Source organism: Vigna radiata, chromosome 4, assembly GCF_000741045.1.
Source record: "Vigna radiata var. radiata cultivar VC1973A chromosome 4, Vradiata_ver6, whole genome shotgun sequence".
Taxonomy (NCBI): Eukaryota; Viridiplantae; Streptophyta; class Magnoliopsida; order Fabales; family Fabaceae; genus Vigna; species Vigna radiata.
The window spans coordinates 4995441-5016660 of NC_028354.1; the positions used below are offsets into that span (position 1 = coordinate 4995441).

Below are 21220 nucleotides of genomic sequence, written 5' to 3' on the forward strand. Positions count from 1 at the left end.
GGGTTGTTCACACAGAATCTTAAACAAAATTTATCATCAATTTGTTGAAAGTCTCACGTCGTCGACTAAAGATAAGACTAATTTATAATATATAAACAGAATTCAAATCTTACCTTATAAACCAATTTTATAGGATTGAATTAGAACTAAACTCCGATACAACTGAACCAAACTAAACTAGGAATTAAAATGTTCAACCATTCTCAATAATGAACTGAACCAAGATATATATTTGTTTGATTCCATTCCAACAAGTAACTTTTCAACTGAGATCCTGTTTTCTGATGATTTTATATGAAAAGGTTTTGTCCTGATGTTGTACTATCCATACGTGAAAGGAATCAGAGACACGAGATTAAACAGTTCTTCCTCTTCGCTTTAAATTCAGACTGATTACACGATTACCAAGTCCCCAGTTAAACCCAACAAGTTAATGTCAATCATGGATAGCGTCCAATGAGAAACGCTCGAAAAACATATTAACAAAGCGATTCCCGTCGTACACGGTACACTGCTTCATACGCAGTCACAACTTTTAATATTTCATAAGATACTGCATTGGGACATTAACTTGAGTAAAATATAATAACATGCTATTGCTGACAAATATAATAAGAACAAAACGAAGAGAACAACGAGAAGATCTCAGATTACTAAGGTCAACGTTCAATGCCATTTGCTTTCTTTAGGAATTTATTAATTTCTTGGTAAAAAGCATTGGAGTGTGCATAATCACAACAACGTGAATTTAGCACTGCACCCTTCTGCATAATATCATGCATTACTTGATGTAAGTCTCTCACAGTTACACGTATATGGTTGGAAGTCTCACATGGACGGACCAAAGATAAAGGCTATTAATTACACTATAGAGGTGAAATTCTCGCCTTAAAGGGTTTTTGTAAAGTTGATCACTCTAATCATACTGCTATCTGTGCCCCCACACCATGATGCTTCATGATTCATGATTGACGAAACACAAGTCCACACAGATGGTGCTAAATGTAGTGACTTCACTGTTTGTTTCCACATTCAGTTAATTAATTACCTACTAATCATATATTTCCACATGACAGAATATCATTTACACAATTTGAATTTAGATACATGCATGTTTTTCCTCCAAATTATTATCAGTAAACAGCAAACAATTGACTATTGAAAAGTGGAAGCAATATCCTTGTTGACAATGTTTTGGATTCCCTTTTCACGCTTAAAGGGTCTCTACACAAAAATCTAACCTAGTTTTGTTATGGGCAACGTGAGGCTTGTAAAAATATGACGTGGGCTAGGGGAAAATAGGGTTCTAAAGTGTCGTACGTGGTTGTGCATATGTTCTGCCTCACACCTTAACGTCTAATTGTGAAAAAATGTCTCTGAAGTATGGTAGGAGTTTCTGTCATCAGCAGACATATATATGGAACTCAATTTCTAGTTACTCGTATCATACTTGAGCCTTTTCAGTTTGATTTGAGTTTTACTTGAATTTGCTGGTTTTTCTCATTTCCCTCCTTTTTCAAGTGAGACATGTTTATAAACTTTGACAACATAAGAATGTTCCAAAAAGAGGAATCAAATGATGAACTTAACGAAATATAGGGCATAAACAGTAAACTGTTCCTCATCAATCAATCAGCTTTTCATATTTGGGGTATCCAATGCTACTAACTATCCAATTTATTTAGTTAATAATACAAATGCAGCTATTTTAAACAACCCTCCCTATTCCTATGGTTTGCATAGCTAATAATAGTTTTCTTCGAAAGTAGAAAGGATCAAGGACCAAATAGCAGTGCTCGTGACATCAAAGCTGGTTTATTCTCAATATTAAATAAGCGTAATGCCAATTAGCTGGTGCTGATATAAAACAAACTTTTTGATTAAAGTTAACAAAAAAGGAGCGTACTTATTATTATAGATTATGGTTAAACAATTATCTATCATAACTCAAGAAAACTTGAAGAAACCTTAGAGGGAAGAGTGGTATGCAATAAATCTTTACATGAGTGATATAAAGATTATACATATTAATATACTGATAAAGATTATTGAGATTTTAATCCTGAAAGATATTATGGTTAGTAAAAAGGAGGTATTTATGCATGCATGTGCATTGGGTTTGGGTGGACCACGTAGGCATAGTTAAAGGGCACTGAGAGCGGAGCGATGATTGAGGAGAGGAGAGGGTCCACCATTCACTCTTCTTAAGTGTGTATTGTGTTCTTGCTTTTTCTGTTGAATTTCTTGTCTCTTATCTCCTAATCACCATTTACAATTTCTTTCAATTACGTGATTATTATACTTCTTTGATTGAAAAGGAGAACTTCAAATCCTACTGTAATACCCTTGAATTCTTTATTTATACATTATACATGAAAAAATACTGACAGTATAAAAAGTAAGAAGTGTATATTGTACTGTATTTACTCTGGTCTAAAAAATAAAAGTATTTTGATTTTGATCATTCTTGGTTGACGTGTGACACTTGCATGATTTATATAATAAATCATGTCGTTGGGGGATTCACCTACTCTCATCAAGCCCGCACATCACGCCACCCACTAATCTCCACTTCTTTCTTTGAACACCACTGTCACATTTTTTGTTATTATTATTATGAAAGATTAAAAAAACGACCGAAAAACAACCTTATCTGGAGACCAATAGGTTTTACAGATGTTTACCATTAGTAGTACATACAGACACTCATGTCATGAGAAGGAAAGGAGTCGGAGACATGTTAATCTGGACAGAGAATGGTTACTGCACTCATTTGCTCTCTCTTAACAGGTTCCATTCCAACTGAAAATCGAACTTCCCAAGGATTTGGTTCGTTTACATGTCCTTTTCACATTGTCTGTTGGATGGTGGATGATCATAATTCAGCTCCTCCTTCAAAATGAACATAATTTTACAAAAAAGAAAGCAAAATCCGAAAATCCAACGCTTACCCACAGATGGAACCCACAGTGATGACAGTGGCAGTAGAATTTGGAAGTGTCACCTACGGAACAGATTTACTTATGACGTAATGTAAAGTAAAATAAAAGAAAGAAAGAGAAGGTTTTTGATTATTTATTTCTTACCATTACAATTACATAAAGAAGGCATTAAATTATTTTTAAGAAAAAAGGTGGCATTTAATAAGTAGAGAGAAGATTGAGAATGGTGAATGTGGACCCCACAGTGAAGAAGGTTTGAGTTCCCACCAAGAAGGCTTCTCGTCCATAAGTACTCCATCCATCCCTACTCGCTAACCCACTCAATACTCATCTCATTATCTCTCTCTGTTCTTCGCTTTCTCTTCACTTTCAAGCCAAAAAAATGGCTCTGCTAACTGTAGCACTGTACCTTGCGTCCATAATGTGGATGGTGGAAGCTCGAATTCCAGGCGTTTATACCGGCGGCGCGTGGCAAACTGCTCACGCCACCTTCTACGGAGGATCCGATGCATCCGGCACCATGGGTGTGTACACTGTAGTTTTAAAATGTAGCACGTAACATGTAACATGTTTTGTCGACTTTTATCATCTTCTCTAACAATGTGTGTGTTCAGGGGGAGCTTGCGGGTATGGAAACCTGTACAGCCAAGGGTACGGAGTTAACACGGCGGCGTTGAGCACGGCACTGTTCAACAACGGCCTGAGCTGCGGGGCGTGTTTTGAGATAAAATGCGCAAACGACAAGCAGTGGTGTCACTCCGGAAGCCCTTCCATCTTCATCACTGCCACCAACTTCTGTCCCCCAAACTACGCTCTTCCTAACGACAATGGGGGCTGGTGCAACCCCCCTCGCCCTCACTTCGACCTGGCCATGCCCATGTTCCTCAAAATCGCGGAATATCGCGCCGGCATCGTACCTGTCGCCTACCGCAGGTACAGACATTTATGTTAAAAAGTAAGGTTGGAGTGGTTCTGTTATTAGTTAGTTGGTGGTTAATGTTGGTTGGTTTTTGGATTAGGGTGCCATGTATGAAGCATGGAGGAATGAGGTTCACGATCAATGGCTTCCGTTACTTCAACTTGGTGCTGATCAGCAACGTGGCGGGTGCAGGGGATCTGGTGCACACCTACGTTAAAGGGTCGCGAACCGGTTGGATGCCAATGAGCCGGAACTGGGGTCAAAACTGGCAGTCAAACGCGGTTCTTGTGGGACAAGCTTTGTCCTTCAGAGTCACCGCCAGCGACCGGCGCTCTTCCACCTCGTGGAACATTGCTCCGCCACATTGGCAATTTGGTCAAACTTTCACCGGAAAAAACTTCCGTGTCTGACTCTCACCACACACACCCTTTACTCTATTTCTTCTAATCTTATTTTATTTTCTTTCAAAAAATATATATATATATAAAAAAAGTACAAGGTCCTTTTCTTTTTGTTGGGCTTCCCAATACCATCACCACCATTTATCTATTTCCAATTTTGCCCTTTTTGGATCTTTTTTGACTGCAATGTTTGGGAGACTGTGATGATGAATGAGTGAGCGAGTGAGTGAGTTACAGCTTTTGTGGCACAAGGGTTTGACTTTTGTTTGGTTTGATGATTCATAGTGTTTTATTTTTGAATTAATTAATTAATGTTAGGGTGCGCGCGTGAAGTTGTACGCTCCGATTAGTGTAGGAAATGCTGAAGCGGCTAGGGAAAAAAAGGGTAGCCCGCGGCTAATTAGCATTTTTTATTTTATAAAATGTTGGTATTATATAGTGCTATCAATTGAATATATATTATGTTCTCCCCTGTATCCAAGGAAGCATGGTGTGTTATGTTGATTTTCGAAAAAAAGAAATAATAGTAATAAAATATTTTAATCAAATCGGTAAATCAGAATGAAATAGTGAGTTAAATGTAATAACCTAACCACCCGCCAAATTGGTGATAAAATATCGAGCATCCCGCTGCCCCCTATTCAAATTTGATGTTTCTATCTTCGTTTATGACTTACACAAAATCAAACACACTATATATAAAATACATTTCTATATCCCCTAAAGGAGGGGATAACAGCTATTGACTTAATATAAAAGTACTTATTAAAATAATTTTAGCTTTAAATATATACATTTTCTGTATTAAAAATTAATATTAAAAAGATACCCATTATAAAAAATTTAATTTTTTTTATATCCTCGTCATATTTACATAAATAAGTTTTAAAAATTTAAATAAGTAATAAATAATATTTTGTATGATTTGGGAGAAAAATAAATATAATTTTATTTTATTATTTTTTGTATATTTAATTAAAAACAATAGCTTAGAGTATTAATATCTTTCTTATCTAATCCATTTCTGATTTCAAATTTAGTTTATAAGGCTATATCTCCTTTGAAAAAAAATAAAAAATCCTACAACACATCAGATATTGATTCATGACATGCATTACACACTTGGAAATTGTCTATATCTCAATAAGAGATAAATAAATTTAATTTATGTTTATAAGTTAACACATTCGGCCAATTTGTTAATATTGAGTGAATTAAGGGTGTTAATGTCGGCTGGTCCATCCAGTTATAACACAACTCACATTTGATCTTTACAAGTGGGTCGAGTTTACGCATATTACATAAAAAATATGAATTAATTTTTCTAATCACATGAACCTGTTTATTTATTAATATTGTATTTTAAATTAACAACTATAAGACATTGCATTCATAGAAGAAAAGAAACAAATTCAAACACAATCAATAAAATATTAAATTAAAACAAAATACCAGTTATATTTTTTTAATATTAAATTTTTTGGCTGTAATTATTATTTTTTTAATTAAAAATAGAAGTATTAGTGATTAAATTCACACATTTATGTAAATGTTTAATTAATAATTTTTACTTTTTATACACAATTATTAAAAATAATAATAATTATTTCATAAAGTTTTTGTTTTTCTATTTAATATTAAAAACATACATATTTTTTTTTATAATTTAAATTTATGAACTTTCAGGCGACCCGCGCAGTCGTTGGCGGTTAAATTTCAGTCTCTTCCATGTGATATCGGAGGCCACGAGCTTTGTTCAACCTCTTTACTTTTGAACATTAGTAAGAATAAGAAAAAACAGAGTCCCCAACCAATTACAACTGTTAGTGCGTTCATTCACCTATAACTATCACTGCTTTCATTGATTTTTTTATCAAATAATTTCATTTTTATTATAAATAAATATTACAATGTATTCACAACTAAGTTATTAATGAAGTAACAACCTTTTCTAAAAAATTAAGTAATGACCAAGCTTAATAGTGAAATATTCAATAAATATATGAATTAAATTAGTCAATGACGAGTTCTAGAATAGTTATATGAAATAAAATACTTGTCAACATATTGGGACTCATCTTTAATGCTAAAATACAAAACCGTACGACAAGATATGCATGATTATAGTTTTCTCAATTTTTAATTTTTGAATTAACAAGATAATAAACTACCAAATTAAAAGCACCACACGAATAACAATAAATTGTCAAATTTAAACAATATAATGAGAAGCTTCACTTTCTACCAAGGTCTGATATCAGTATTACATGTAACATACCGTACGATTTTTGTCACTGGAGTTCAAGTAAATCCTGTTTTGTCAATAGGAAGAACCTAAAATTGAAGTTCCGCATGGGATCCTACTTCTTTCGCTGCTTCGACACTTTCCATTGCCTAATTAAATAAGCAATACCCTCCTTTAACGCTGCCTTCCTTCCTTCCTTTGAATTCCACATCTCCGCTATTGGGTATCTACCACTAGGATTGTATTCATTTAACTCCATCAGAGCTGTAATCAAAGCTTGATAGACCTCATCACCAAACTCATTCTTCAAATGTCTCAGTTTTTCATCTTCTTCATCTAAAATTTCCTGTATAATACATCCAACATAAGTTAGATCGTTATCCATGTAGGAGCATCAGAAAAAGAAAAAAAAAAAAAAAAACCCGACAAATTATGTGCACAAAAACATGAGTCGCATTTTACCCTGCCATATGATCTTTCTACACAATATCTACATCGTACCATATCTTTCTAAAATTAGAAAATATTTTATCTTAATTATATTATTTTGTTCTCTTAAGTACAAATCATCTTGATCCGTCCTCTTCAATTGTATACAAAATACTTAAAAAAGAAGGTACAAAGTAATATCTATAATTATAACTGGTAAATTATATGTTAACGTTACCGAACATTACTTGCAGAACAAATAACAATGAACAAAGGTATCCAAGGTGAGTCTTCTAATATCTCTCATCCATGGTTTCTTAACTGTGGTGCATCCAATCATGTGGCAAGTTTCACATGGTACTTGCACATTGTATATATCTTATCATGGTACTCAAAAAAATTCAAATTGTTGATATGGTGGTGACATAAACTCTTACTTTCAAAATGTGCTCGTATCACCTAGCCATGCTTCTAACTACATGTTTGTTGTTCAATCAGTTGAGAACAATTGTAATTTTAACTTTTCCAACGAGCAATTATTGGATAAGGTGAAAGCAAAGGGGCCCAAAGTGGTCATTTGCATTATTTTCTTGGCCTTGAGGTTCATTCCACATCCAAAGGTACATTTCTCCATTAGCATTAATATAACACAAATTTAAAATATCTATGGTTGACCTCCAATTATCTAATCCAATGGATACTCTAGAAATTGATGTCAAATATCACTATGATGGTGTTTTTTGTCAAACCTTTTAATATATCAATAACTTGTGGGTAGTCTTAATCGTTTGACTATTACACAACCTGATATATTGTTTGTCGTTCAACAAGTGAGTCACTTAATGCATTCTCCTCATCCACACTTAGCAGCAATACTTTGTATAATTCACTACTAGAAAGAGACCTCTTAACGTGATTTCTTTTTTCGCATTGACACAACTCTTAAATTGAGCGATTATAGTGATATGGGGCTGGGTGTTCTGTTACTTGATAATGGGTTATTGGTTGATGCCTTTCTTTAGCCCCTTGTTGATCTAACAGAAAAATAAGAAATTGACTACTAAATTAGAGTATTGTGTCAAGTTCAATGCTTGTTCTAAAATTATTTGGCTTTGTGGTCTGTTGGCTAAACTTCAATTTCGTCAAGTAGATCCGACACCACTTTAGATTGACAACACAAGTACTATTCAGATTGTTGCAAATCCAATGTCCCATGAACAAACCAAGTATATATTATAGTACATTGTCTCTTTATTCGTGAGGCTTATGATAACCATATTATATCAATCTCTTACATCAATATTCACTTTCAGGAACACACCACACACACTGAAGTAGATTGTCACTTTACTCGTAACGTAAGGCTTATGATAACCATATTATATCAATCTATCACATCAATACTTAGTTTCAGGTTGCAAATATTCTCACCAAGGCTTCCTCACTCGAGATATTAGTTCCTTGTAAGCAAATTGATGTTCTTTGACCAGTTGCATCAATTTGAGGGTGGATGTGAATACATCTCCTTAATCATATTATTTTATTTTCATAAAAATAGGCTAGACAAACCATGAATGGATTGGTTATCTTCTATTCTACTTAATAATATTCTTAACATAGACTACGCACAAATCAAACAATAGAATATTAGGATATTTGTAATTATGAATAGTAATTACATGTAATCATTGTTTATAAGACTAATAACAATGAACGAAGGTGTCAAACCTTCTCCCCACAGTTTTAAATATTATGAAAGGATGCAATGAATTTTTGAAGTGCTACTAGCTAGGCTAATGAGGCCATCAGGTAGCTTCTGCAATTAAAATGACCACATGAACAGTTCTAGGGATAAAAATATATGGTTTCAATTTGAAGACGTAATCAGTGTACCTTAGCCTTTCCTTCCTTATCTGTTAAAACTTTAAATGGATGCCAGTTTGGATCTCTGAGATAAGCCTCGTATTGTGAGCACAACTCCACTGCTCTGACATCCGCTTCCTCATCGGAAAATTTTCTCCTAGCTGCTCCCACAAAGGGTTTTTCATCGAGCTCCCCCATTCTTTTAACAACAATAGTAGCCCGATTACTGTTTGACTTCCTCAGCCACTGTGAACAAGAATATTATATTACACACAGAGAATACAAACATAAAGACAACCATCGCAGTAACAATAAGTAACACAACAAACTAGCCGAACCATAGAACATATTTGCTACAAGGTTAAGCATCATAACAGTTTTATAGACAATGGATTTGACCTGATTCTACCATTTTTTTTCAGAAATGCTAAACAATGTGGATTTCCATCATATGCATTAGACACCAACACACGGATACTCATTTGACAAAGGGCCAATAAGCAACCACATGATTCAAAGATGATAATACCATTGAAAAACTGAAATTAAGAAGTATTGAAACACAAGTTAAACCACGGTAGGTGTAGCTTGTGCATCGCAGATACATGGATAACATATGAGTTTAAGTCCATTGCAGCTAATCACCGATATCATTCTGAATATGATACAAATTATAAGACTATAATGATAATAGGCAGACTGCTAAACATGAAACAGTATGCAGTGATTAATATACAATCAGTTGTATGTCAATTAAAATATTCAAGACAAGCCTTACATTTGTTCACAATTTTACCACGTAATTTAGACAAATAAAAGCCCTCCCTCCCAGTTAGTAAAATGATTAATCGGAAGAGACCTTTCAATCAAATGACCAAAGTTCAAATAACATCAAACACATATATTTATGCTTAGAAAAAGACATACAAGCACTAACTCCTTCCGAGCATCTTGCAGCTCGTCATTGGTTTTCCGTTCTTTGACAACAAGAGCTTGCTGAAGATCTTCATGTTCTTTCAACTCCTCTTCCTTATCTTCAAGCTCGACTTTTATTTCATCCAATTTTTTTTGTTCCTCGTAATCGTCCTCTACTAATTGTTTCATGACCTCCAGAGCTCCCTTCAACCGTTGAATTTCCAATTCCAATGTTTGTTTGGCATCGAGTTTTTTCTGCAGTTGAAGAATCTTTTTGTGCATTTTCTGCTTTTCTTTCTGCATTTCAAACACAAAAATGACTCTGTCAAATCCTATTTGGATACATACAGAGGAACTAAATTAATTACTGGTACAATGAAGAACGTCCAATCAGTGCCTTGTGTTCTTCTGCCAAATGCAACACTCTCTCATCCGCCTTGTTTTGCTCCATCATTGCCATATCATTCTGCATTAAATGAATCACTCTTCAAATTATTTAAATAAATGCAGCATTATTTGCACTTCGCAAAAAAAGAAAGAAAAACCTGCCAATATCCATAATTTTAAGCAGCCAAAAATGATTACATTTTTCTTTTCAAGGTCAAGTTTTTTTCTCTCATTCTCATTTTGCACTTGACATCTCTGGAGATCCTTCTCACGGTCCTCTAGTATTTTCCTCTGAGCACGCAGATCCAATCTGGCCTTTTCATGGGCCACATAAATTGTCTCCCAATTTTGTCGGGTTTCTTGCCGCATTTTTTTCATTTCTTATTGAACAATCAAACACAAAGGTACCAAGAAATATTAGAAAATGTTCACTTCAAAATGAAACAAAAGGTAGGCTATCAGGAAAAGTAGATATGATCACAACCTGATTGTTTCACCTTTCAACACAGAAACAAACAATAAGTTATGAGGAAAAAAGCAGATGCGAAAAATAGGAATGTAAAACAATTCATTCCAAACTTTAACGTACCATTGTTATATGATTCAATCATTGCTTCTTTCTCATTCATGACCCTGTTCAGGGCCACATTAACATCGTCATATTTGCTAGATACTTGTTCCAATTTCTCATGTTTCACTTTCAAGGTATTAGTTAAATCAAAGACAAGCAGTGAAGTTTTCCTTTTCTCCTCTGCTTGTTTTTCAGAAACAGATTGCAAATCTCCGTTCTTCTTAAGGTAATCACCGATTATAGTCTTGGAATGGTAGTCATCATCACGAGCTATCCATCCATACAGTTTATTACCTCGGTTTCGTGAAATATAGTAATCTCTCTTACCACAGTGTTCTGCCTCAAAACTTCTTTCAAAGTTCATTGCATTGGTGAAACCCTCCCAGTCTTTGGAGAACTCTACAATTGCAAAGCCTGAATGTCCATAACGGTTCCATAATGGATGAACTCTCATGGGATGAAATCCCTTCCGAGTAAACTCATCCCTTAGGTTGGCACCACTTTCACCAACACGCCTTCCGTCTTTAAATTCAGTGACAATGTTTCCAACAACACCAACCCAAGGCCAGACAAATAGATGTTCTTTGGCAACATTTTCAGATCTATTTTCAACATTTCCAATGCTTACTGGTCTATCGTTGACAACATTTTCAGATTTATCATGCACAACCTTTCCTGCTCCATCAAGGATGGCATTCCTTGGCCTAACATCAGCAACTTTTTCAGATCTCTTATCGACACCAAGATGTCTTTCAATGTATAATTGAAGAGCAGAGTGCTTAGCTAACTCTTTTATCCTCATGGTCCGTGAGTACCTTTCAAATCTCACTGCATGCTTCAAAAGCTCACTCAACGAGTAATCATTCTCCCGGCAAAAGGGACACCTATATGATGACTTGGAGATTTCGAGTTTATAGTAACCATCCTTCAAATCTTTATAATACTCACGTTCATAGTATTCGAAATCAGACTCCCGGACTCGTCCTGATTTACCGGACATCTGCAGATGAGAAATTTATGATTAACTGCATGCTTAATAGTGCATTCTGAAAATAAGTCGACCCACACATCTTTCATATAACGTACACAACAAAAGAGAATATTAAAAATAAAATCAACACGATATGTAAAAAAATATAATAAAAAAAAAGGCTAGACAGTTATCATCCTCAACAAAATTGAGTTTGTCTACTCATTGTAACGACCTAAGTTTGCGAGTCACTTATGCGTGTCAAAGACTAAAAGATTTCGCAACATAAAAAAAAAAAAAAAAACTTACGAATTACATAATAGTACTTCCATTTGAAATCTTAAATATCCAAACCCAACAAGAGAATAAACAGTTCATTACAACTTTTATTTCTTTGCATAATTAAAGATAAATAAAACTCCCGTTGCAAAGTCCCATTCTCATCAATCACGTAGCTCTAACACCATTAGCATTCCTATCTGAGCTCCCTTATAACACACACATTATACGATCATCACTATAGATACAAACAACACACACAAAAGTATGGGTGAGCTATGCATTCAACAAAACAAACATTATAATTAAAGCAATAAAACAATACAATTCAGACCAATCATTGCGTCAGCACATCTCTTGTATCGACCTAACTTAGTGGCTTAACCTCTCAACACTAATACTAGGTATAGGGTAGCTGAGCAGTCTACCTTCACAGTACGGACTTGTTTCCCTTATTCCTCTAAATCTTACCAGTAAAAACTTTGGTGCATCACATAATCAAGTAACATCTAAACTCATAACAGCCATACTTAAATCAAATTCACAACACAATAATACATTGTTAATCCAACTCCCACTTAGATGAACCATGCCACCACTTCCCTAGCACTATCAACATATGTCTTCTTCCATACTCCATCATAAACGACTTGTTCACCTAAACAGGACCTACGCAGGACTTTTTGACTCACCAAAATCGGGCTCATGCACCAACGTAGGACTTTCTGACTCACCAAAATCGGGCCCACGCACCAATGGGAACTTTCTTGTTCACCAAAACAAAGCCCACGCACCATTGTAGGACTTCCTCACGTCATCCGCCATGAAGTACGTAAGAAAACAAAGGTTTTACCGCCACCCACTATCATGGCTTATCAAAAACCTTTATGGAAAACGACAACTCAACCAACTCGTGTTCCACTCGACAAAATCCAATTAACTTTGCAACTACACCGTACAAGAACAACATTACAGATCATGCATTTAACCATTACAACTCACCCTTACTTGTACATTTCCAACTCTATCATTTCTCAAGAGTTTACCAAACATGACTAGACAACTTGAGAGCAAAAGATATTCCATATGGCAAACAATTCAATCAAAGTGATATTGAACAACCGGATAATATCTATCTTACAACACCCATGAACAAGATTGTCCAAGCATAATTAAGATCAACACAATCACTCCATCCAACAGATATACACACTAAACCGCCATATCAATGTTAACCCGTTAATAAGCACAAACTCGTTGTATTTGAACTACTTAAAACAACCATTAACTTCTCAATCACATTCCAATATTTTTTGAACGCATGATCATTATACTATCTCTACATCACAAGCTATCAATCTATCTCCACCAGCATCATTGATTCATATCATAACCAATCATATACAGATCTAGAATTAATTCAGTAAAATTATAACATCTATAACATTCATGCATCTTCAAACATAATCAACCAAGTTCATTATCAAAATATAGATGTCAATGTACGAACAATTTTATTTAGTATCCATAGCACTCATTCAACTGCAGATTTATTATTACCCAAAATGGCAAACAGATTAACAAAGCTAAATCAAATGTTACACTTATTCTCCCATCATATAAACACACCTAACAACAACTTATAATAATTAACAAACTCAACCAAATTCAGTATTATAATATCAAGTGATTTCATATCATTTACAAGTTTAAACACCCAACTACATTGGACTAAATTTGCATTATAACCACTATTTATCCAACCATTTTCTCGTACTTAAAATTACCCAACAAGTAATTTACGCGAGCTACAAATCATTAAAAATGTGTTTTTAAAATCTGCACAACGGATAATAGCAACCTCAACTATCTTCAATGGTTATTGTGACATAATAATGAATGACATAACCTGCAATTCCAGCATATACAGATCAAATACATCCAGATGTATATAATAACCCATATAATATTAAGATTGATCATACCCCGTTTAACACTTCAATTTGACGTAACTAACCAACATCCATAGACAATGTATAAATCATACCATCAATTTACTTTTCTAACATCAATCCTGCAATTATTTTTCAGCAAGGACAGCAAGGCTTTATACCAATATCATAATAGCAACCAACAAACATTTTATACAATTTTTCCAGCCATTACAGCAGGTATATTATGCCATATTTACAATAATTACAGCAAGTATTTTATATTACTTTTACAGCAATTACAGCAAGTATATTATGCGGATTTTTAACCCAAAACAGATAAACTTTAAAATTCCAAACAGCATTTTCGTTCAATCTGCGAAGAGCAGGTTTCTAATACAATATTTTCATTCAAACAGCAACGTGAAAACAACAATTAAACATAGGCATTCCTCTTATGTTCCATTTCGAAAATTCCAATGTATACAACGCTCTCTCTTTTTTTTCTAATCAAATAAAAAACGCAGGGCACACTCATTTACATTCTCATGGAATATATCACATAATATACCATTATCATTTCCAGAACCCAAATTCTAAACAATGCAATCTCAACCACTGAACATTCTAACGTTCGAATCAAAAGGCATAACATTTTATAAACTGGACATGTGTATAACCTTCAAACAATATCAAAATCACAAATCAAGAATCAAAGAGAGAATTTCAGGTTTTTCTTTTACAGATACACACCCATATAATAAAACAGATTCAAATTAGCTCCCCACACCTTTTCCGATTTCTTCCCTTACTCCAAAATCCTACTTTCCCTTTCCATCTTTGTCTCCCAATTCTAACATCTCCTCTCTGATATACCACCACTCCCTCTCTCGGTGTTTCTCATTCCTTCATCTCAAACGATTATAATGCTCTTTACTCTCACTCACGCCGCAACCCTCACTTTTGTCCGTCTAGGGTTTTTAAAAAAAGAAAACAAAAGAGAAAAGAGAGGGGAGAAGAGAGAAACGAGAAAATAGAATAAAAGAGTAGAAGGAAAATGAGCCTCCTGACTCTGTCTATACCCAGAAAATTTAAAACCGCAGCAATTAAAAATAACACCAGTTTTACTCCCAGCTAGATTGAACACAAGCACACCAACAAGCACACTACACATAACCACCAAACCTTTTATTTTATTTTTTTTCCGATATTAAAATCCTCGAGTCTTACACTCATCAATATATTTCCCATGTTGCAGGAGGCCAACTCGCAGAGTGCAACTAACACATTTCACTGTTTTTCTATTCTCACTCACTCTCAAAGGCTTAAAACTAAACTAGCAAAATTTTCCAAGAAAGACGAAAGCCTGCTATACCTTGAGCTGGTAGCAACAATAGTTTTCGGCAAAGGAGTTGACGAATTCTGACGTGGATCAAAGCTGAAGACCAGATGATAAAATAAAGAGAGTGTATCAGAAGAAGAATGCAGAAATGGAAGATGAAACCCTTAATCCTGTCATGACGAACAAATTTTTGCTCAGAGTAGAAAACTACAGAAAATCAACAACACTACAGAAACGGAAACATCCTTACCTTGGCTCCACCACAAACACAGAAATATTAGGGATTGTAGCTGAAAATGAAAGTTGGTAAAGGTGAGAGAGAAAAAGGGGTTTTGGTTTGATTTCTTGCAGGAGAACCTCCACAACTTCTGTTATGAGAATGCAAGCATGGCGATTGGGTTGCGCCTTCTTTTGGAACTCCCGTTCCGTTTCTTTACATTATTTTAAAATTAAAAAATATATATATAATAATGATGATGTAAAATAATTAATAATAGCTTATTTTATATGTGGTATTAAAACATTGTAAGTAAGTAATATAATTCTGTAATATAAAGCTTAAAATATTTGCCCATTTTCTTTCTTTTTTTAATGAGGAAATTAAAGTTAATAATTTGTAATAAAAGGAAAACAAAAGCTTAAGTTTAAAACCAAAATACATTTTAAATCAAATTCAAAATAAAAATCTTTCCTTTTTCTCTCTCGTGAATTAAACATAACATTAACTTTTAATATCATTAGTTGGTTGAATTAAACTGATCAATATCTTGTTTTAAAACTCATCAGATTTTGATATAGAAAATTAGTTTAAATTGGTACTTTTTATTTGGTTTATGTTAGTCATTATATTTTAAATTCAATATAGAGTTAATTTAATAAAATTTGATATTATATTTGCTTGTTATTGTACTATTGTTGAATTTTTATTAATATTTATTCAACTACAAATTTACCGTAACAAAACTATTTAAACTTTAAGGTTCATTTTTAAAAAATATTGCTCTTTCCCATTGTTTTGTCCCTCGTTTCTTATAATCAAAGATAGAGTAATTATCAAATAAAAAATTAATAGTATGTGAATTGTTGACAAAATTTTAAAGATAAATTTAATAATAATAATCGTCATTCTCACCTTATAACCAAATCAGAAACATAATAACCAACGAATAAATCAAATTGAGAAGAAGAAAAAAACATAATATATAGAGTTGTGATTTTGTTCAAGTCTTCTAATTATCTTTAGTATGGAGTGTTTCATTTTAATTTTTAATCTTAATTAACTCATTTCAAATTTTAGTTCGAGTTAGTCTAAATCAATTTTTTTATCTAAGTTAAATATGTATGTGTTAATTTTTATTCAGATAATTATATTTTGACTATTAATCTGATTTGTCTTGTTTTGACATTTAGTACAGACAAATTCGTGTAGATTTACAGGTGACGGTAAAACTAAATTTAGATTAGATTTGATTTGATTAAATTTCGTTAGAAACCGACTCGGTTAAATTCGACCAATATTTTGACCAGGCATACTGTCCAATTTCTATCACGATGAACTTAATCAAATTTTGACCAGGGCAATCTAGACCAAATTTGTCCAAATTTTGATTGGCAAAATTTGGTGGGAGCCAACTTTAATCTCTTTAGAACTTTGTTTTAAACCAATTGATCTCAACCATCAAACCAGATCGATCTGTCTCCATAATCTATAGAAGTTGATCCATCTCGACCTCCGATCGAAGTCAACTTGTCTTACATTGGTTTGTCTCCATCTTCAATTTTAAGTTGACTTGTGTCCACACTATTTTTTGATAAATCCATATCAAATTTTGGTTCAAACTTACTGGTCTCGTGTTTGTACCTGAATTAATTAAGGTTTAAACTTTTTTTGGTCCCTAAGTTAAATTCTGATGTTCAGTTTAGTCCCCGTTTTTAAAAATGTCAACCTTTAGTTTCTATGATATGAAAAATGTATCAAATCAGTCCTCGTGACAACACTTAATGAACAATAAATCACACGTTTTCATACCTAGATATCCAATATTTTGTGATTTGTTAACGGAAGGTGTTATGAACAACAAATCACTTAATGAAAAACTTGCGATTTGTTAACAAATAAGACTGATTTGATACATTTTTCATATCATAAGGACTAAAGATCGATATTTTTAAAAACAGACACTAAACTGAAGATCATAACTTAACTTAAGAACTAAAAAAGGGTTTAAACCATTAATTAATCTCTAAGTGTAACTAGTCTATCTCAACCTTTAATTGACCATTCTTCTTTCAACCTTTAATTGATCATTCTTCATTTTTGATAAAAAAAAAAATCATCTAATTTTTTATCAAAATCTTTACCTAGAAAAAATATATCTTAACCTTTAACTCAACTTGACATATGACTCAAATTAAATATATTATTTAAAAAAAAATAATTAAAATTTTATAATAAAACTACAATCAACTTAACCTAGAGACGTTGAAAATTAAAACTTCCTTTCAACCCGTCAATGGGGATCTTATAGAAGGGTTTTTTTCTTCAAACATGGGTTAAACTGACCGTGACCCTTAATTTCTTTATAAAGAAAAAGGTATATTTTTAGATTATCATTATTATAGGCAACAGAGACAAAATAACTTACTAATCTGAGGAACAACAGATAGTGCGCACAAAGTGTTCTTTAAAGCACAGATCACCAAATTTTCAATATCATGAAATTTGAAAATCTGAATTGAAAAATTAAAAAAAAAAAAACAGATAGAGAAAGATAAGTACAAAGGTGACACTTATTATTCACTTATGGTATTGAAAAATTTAACCATATATTACAATAACGTATTCAAACACACCATAGATAACAAAATATGTCTAAGGTTACTGAATATATTATGTATTCTTTATTCATGAACACAAAAAACCTATAAATATAAAATTCAATTATTTTTCATTACTTACTATTTTGTCATATATCATAGTCTTTAAATGTTTATTAACATATAAAATAATCTTCTCTAATAGAATTTCTCGAAAATGATCTTAATAACTCAATTCCTTTTTATCAATAGTTTGTTCGATCCTCCACAAATTATCTTAATAACACCTTTTACTGTAAGAGCAACATTTTTTTCCTCAGTTGAACACAGATAAAACGTACTAAATTGAAGTAACAGACTAACATCGTTTGAAACTGAGAGAAAAAAAAAATCAAAAAAAATATAGGGTTAAATATGTTTTTAGTCCCTGTACTTTGGGGCAATTTTGGTTTTAGTCTCTATATTTTGAGATGATTTTAGTTTTAGTCCATTTTTAAACTATGGTACAATTTAGTTCTTCAACTTTAGACAACTCTGGTTTTAATCTTTTATACCAATTTTTTTTAATTTTATTTGTTGTTTCAAGCACGTTTCTTAGTTAACATTGAAGCAAAAATGTGTCAAACAGTGCAAACAATCTAAATGCTATAGTGAAACGTGTTTGAAACAACAAATAAAATTAAAAAAAAATTGATAAAAAAGACTAAAATCAGAGTTTTCTAAATTTGAAGGACTAAATTGTACCATAGTTTGAAAATAGATTAAAACCAAAATCGTTCCAAAGTATAGGACTAAAAACATATTTAATTCGAAAATATATATATACAAGAATAAAAATAGTTTATTATAATTATTTTATTCATATTTTATTGAAGAATTTGAAGTTCTTAGGCAGCTTATTAACTCGGTGGTGTTCAATTTCCATGAAACTAATGTGCTTGGTTGAATTTGAAAAGGTGTTTCTGAATGTGAAGAAAAGGTTTGAGAAAAAGTAAAGGATATGATTGGGAAATTAGTAAAGTGAAAAAATGAAAAGAGAGGGTAAAGCCTAGATAGAAAAGAAGATACTGACAGACAGAGTGAATAGTGATAAAAAAGTTGCTGTCAAAGGGAGAAAGACGTTCTCCTAGGCTTTTAATAAGAAATTATCATTGTTATGCACAATATTTATTATTTAAAATTAAAGAAGTCTATTAATTAATGTAAGTAAATTATTTGAAACTATTGATAAATGATATGCATAAATAAATAAATAAATAAAAGAAAGTAGTGTGAAGAGTTTGATTTTTTTGTATTGCAAAGAACCATGTAAAAAAACAAAATTGAGAAGTGTGAGTTTTGTAGTAAGTAAATAAATGAGTGTCTGACTAAAAAATTCTAATAATAGAACAAAAAAAATGAACAGTGGTTTCAGCATAAGCATGCCCACTTGAGCAGCTAATAATAATAGTGACAAAAAATACAGTTTTGACAATCAATATCTTTCCGTTTATGACAATAGATTTCTGAAACCTTTCGTCATATAAAGCGACCTTTAACTGCTTCATCTTCATCCTCTCATATCTTCTTTCTTCAAATTCAATCTCTTCTTAAATATAATACTTCAAAACTCATCAATTTATTTTAATCAAGATGGAATTTTTCTTTCGGATCAATTGGGTCTTTGCTATTTGAAAGACAAATTCAAAGTTGTTTTTTGATATTTTCGTTTTAGTCTATAATTAATTTTTACACATTAAAAACTCATTATTATTAATACATTACAATCCAATTTAACACATTTTATGTAATCATTCTTAGTTCATCTTTGCATTGTGCAACAATGTACAATGCATGATAAGAAATTACACACATTTTAAATACACTCATTGGAAATATTATTTGTCTAATGTTTTAATTCATTAAACATAAGATAATACAATCATTATAATAATATCGTACAAATCACCCTACTAGAAACTTATAAAGTACCTTCTAATACATAGCATCACTTAATACATATAACCACTTCAAATACTACTTGTACAATCCAAAAAGAATCTAAAAAAAAATCTATCAAATGTGTTGATCAGATAATAACATTGATACTTAGAGAATACATGAAAAAATAAGTATGTAAAAATGAAAAAACTTGATCATATATATATTTTTTAAATTTTAAGAATAATGTGCTACTAAAAAAATAATTTATTTAGTTATGTTTCTGTTGCACGCTACAGTAGAAAAAAAAAAGACAAAGAAGTGAAAGGGTTTTTAATGGTATGATTTATTTATTTATTTATTTATATTTTAGTATTTAAAATTAGAATATAATAATAGGGTAAAATAAAACTAGCTTCAAATGAGAGTGCAGCTCTCCCATAAGCAGATCTGTGTTCATATATATATATATATATATATATATATATATATATATATATATATATATATATATATATATATATAAATATATGGTTCTTGAAGGAAGAAGGTATTCAGGAGAGTGGTAGTATTGCTATTACATAGAAGTATCATACATTCACGAAGAACAGAGAGAGAAAGAGAGCGACAATGTCTGGTGTGTGGGTTTTCGACAAGAACGGTGTGACGAGGCTGATAACAAACCCTACAAAGGAATCGTTCGAGCAGAAAGATCCCAAACATCCTGGTACAGCCACCGCGCCAGGTGCCAGACCAAGAGTCTTGGTCTATCTCCCAAGCAACCAGGTCATTCGTTCCTACACGGAACTTGAGCAGCGACTCACCGAACTCGGATGGACTCGCTACCGTGACTCAGACTGCTCCTCCGACCTCATCCAGTTCCACCGCTCTGACACCTCTTCACATCTCATATCCCTCCCCAGAAGCTTCTCTAACTTTAAGCATTTCCATTTGTACGACATCGTCGTTAAAAATCGCGCTTTCTTTCAGGTTCGTGACCCCACTACGCTATACCAAGCCTAGACAACAGATGTGAATCTAAAATTTCATGCAAACCGCTTATATTTTCTACCATCAAATCTTACCTTCTCCCATTTAGCTTCAAAAATGTCCTTATCAGTCCCTACCACCCTACCCTAACATGCATTTTCATATCCCACCCTCATCTTTGTTTTTCACTTTGTCTCTTCTACATGTATTTGCTGTTTCCTTTGTTCAAGGTTGTTGTAGTAGCGAATTGAATTCAGGCTTGTAATGGTTGGACTTGCACGTGATAAAGATATCTTTTC

The 21220-nt window shown here is 32.7% G+C and overlaps 3 protein-coding genes across 7 annotated transcripts; 2 read left to right on the plus strand and 1 right to left on the minus strand.

The window, feature by feature from the left end:
• The first annotated feature begins 3250 nt into the window (after positions 1-3250).
• On the plus strand, positions 3251-4738 carry LOC106759461 (expansin-A6). Its single transcript, XM_014642639.2, has 3 exons — positions 3251-3466; positions 3557-3875; positions 3962-4738. The coding sequence occupies exons 1-3, from the start codon at positions 3325-3327 to the stop codon at positions 4269-4271; spliced, it is 771 nt and encodes a 256-aa protein (XP_014498125.1). The 5' UTR covers positions 3251-3324; the 3' UTR covers positions 4272-4738.
• A 1717-nt stretch (positions 4739-6455) lies between these two features.
• On the minus strand, positions 6456-15602 carry LOC106758688 (factor of DNA methylation 4). Of its 5 annotated transcripts, none has more exons than XM_014641646.2 (8): positions 15445-15602; positions 15228-15290; positions 10691-11672; positions 10300-10481; positions 10112-10180; positions 9727-10011; positions 8830-9045; positions 6456-6853 (listed from the first exon to the last, which is right to left on the minus strand). In XM_014641646.2, the coding sequence occupies exons 3-8, from the start codon at positions 11670-11672 to the stop codon at positions 6623-6625; spliced, it is 1965 nt and encodes a 654-aa protein (XP_014497132.1). In that variant the 5' UTR covers positions 15228-15290; positions 15445-15602; the 3' UTR covers positions 6456-6622. The 5 variants fall into 5 exon arrangements, with proteins under 5 accessions (XP_014497132.1, XP_014497131.1, XP_022635351.1 ...); XM_014641645.2 differs by having other exon boundaries at positions 15228-15364; XM_022779630.1 differs by lacking the exons at positions 15228-15290; positions 15445-15602 and adding an exon at positions 14643-14818.
• Positions 15603-20467: 4865 nt separating this feature from the next.
• Positions 20468-21220, plus strand: LOC106758279 (flowering-promoting factor 1-like protein 2). Its single transcript, XM_014641217.2, has one exon. It carries the CDS (start codon positions 20562-20564, stop codon positions 20952-20954), a length of 393 nt encoding a protein of 130 aa, XP_014496703.1. The 5' UTR covers positions 20468-20561; the 3' UTR covers positions 20955-21220.

Excerpts from the sequence above, each read along its gene's own strand:
- LOC106759461 (XM_014642639.2), top strand. The coding sequence starts at position 3,325 with ATGGCTCTGCTAACTGTAGCACTGTACCTTGCGTCCATAATGTGGATG. Across the intron at positions 3,467-3,556 it reads CGATGCATCCGGCACCATGG|GGGGAGCTTGCGGGTATGGA; the intron begins GTGTGTACACTG and ends GTGTGTGTTCAG. Across the intron at positions 3,876-3,961 it reads GTACCTGTCGCCTACCGCAG|GGTGCCATGTATGAAGCATG; the intron begins GTACAGACATTT and ends TTTTTGGATTAG.
- LOC106758688 (XM_014641646.2), bottom strand. The coding sequence starts at position 11,672 with ATGTCCGGTAAATCAGGACGAGTCCGGGAGTCTGATTTCGAATACTAT. Across the intron at positions 10,012-10,111 it reads ATTTGGCAGAAGAACACAAG|AAAGAAAAGCAGAAAATGCA; the intron begins GCACTGATTGGA and ends TTTGAAATGCAG. Across the intron at positions 9,046-9,726 it reads CTCGGAAGGAGTTAGTGCTT|TGGCTGAGGAAGTCAAACAG; the intron begins GTATGTCTTTTT and ends TCTTGTTCACAG.
- LOC106758279 (XM_014641217.2), top strand. The coding sequence starts at position 20,562 with ATGTCTGGTGTGTGGGTTTTCGACAAGAACGGTGTGACGAGGCTGATA.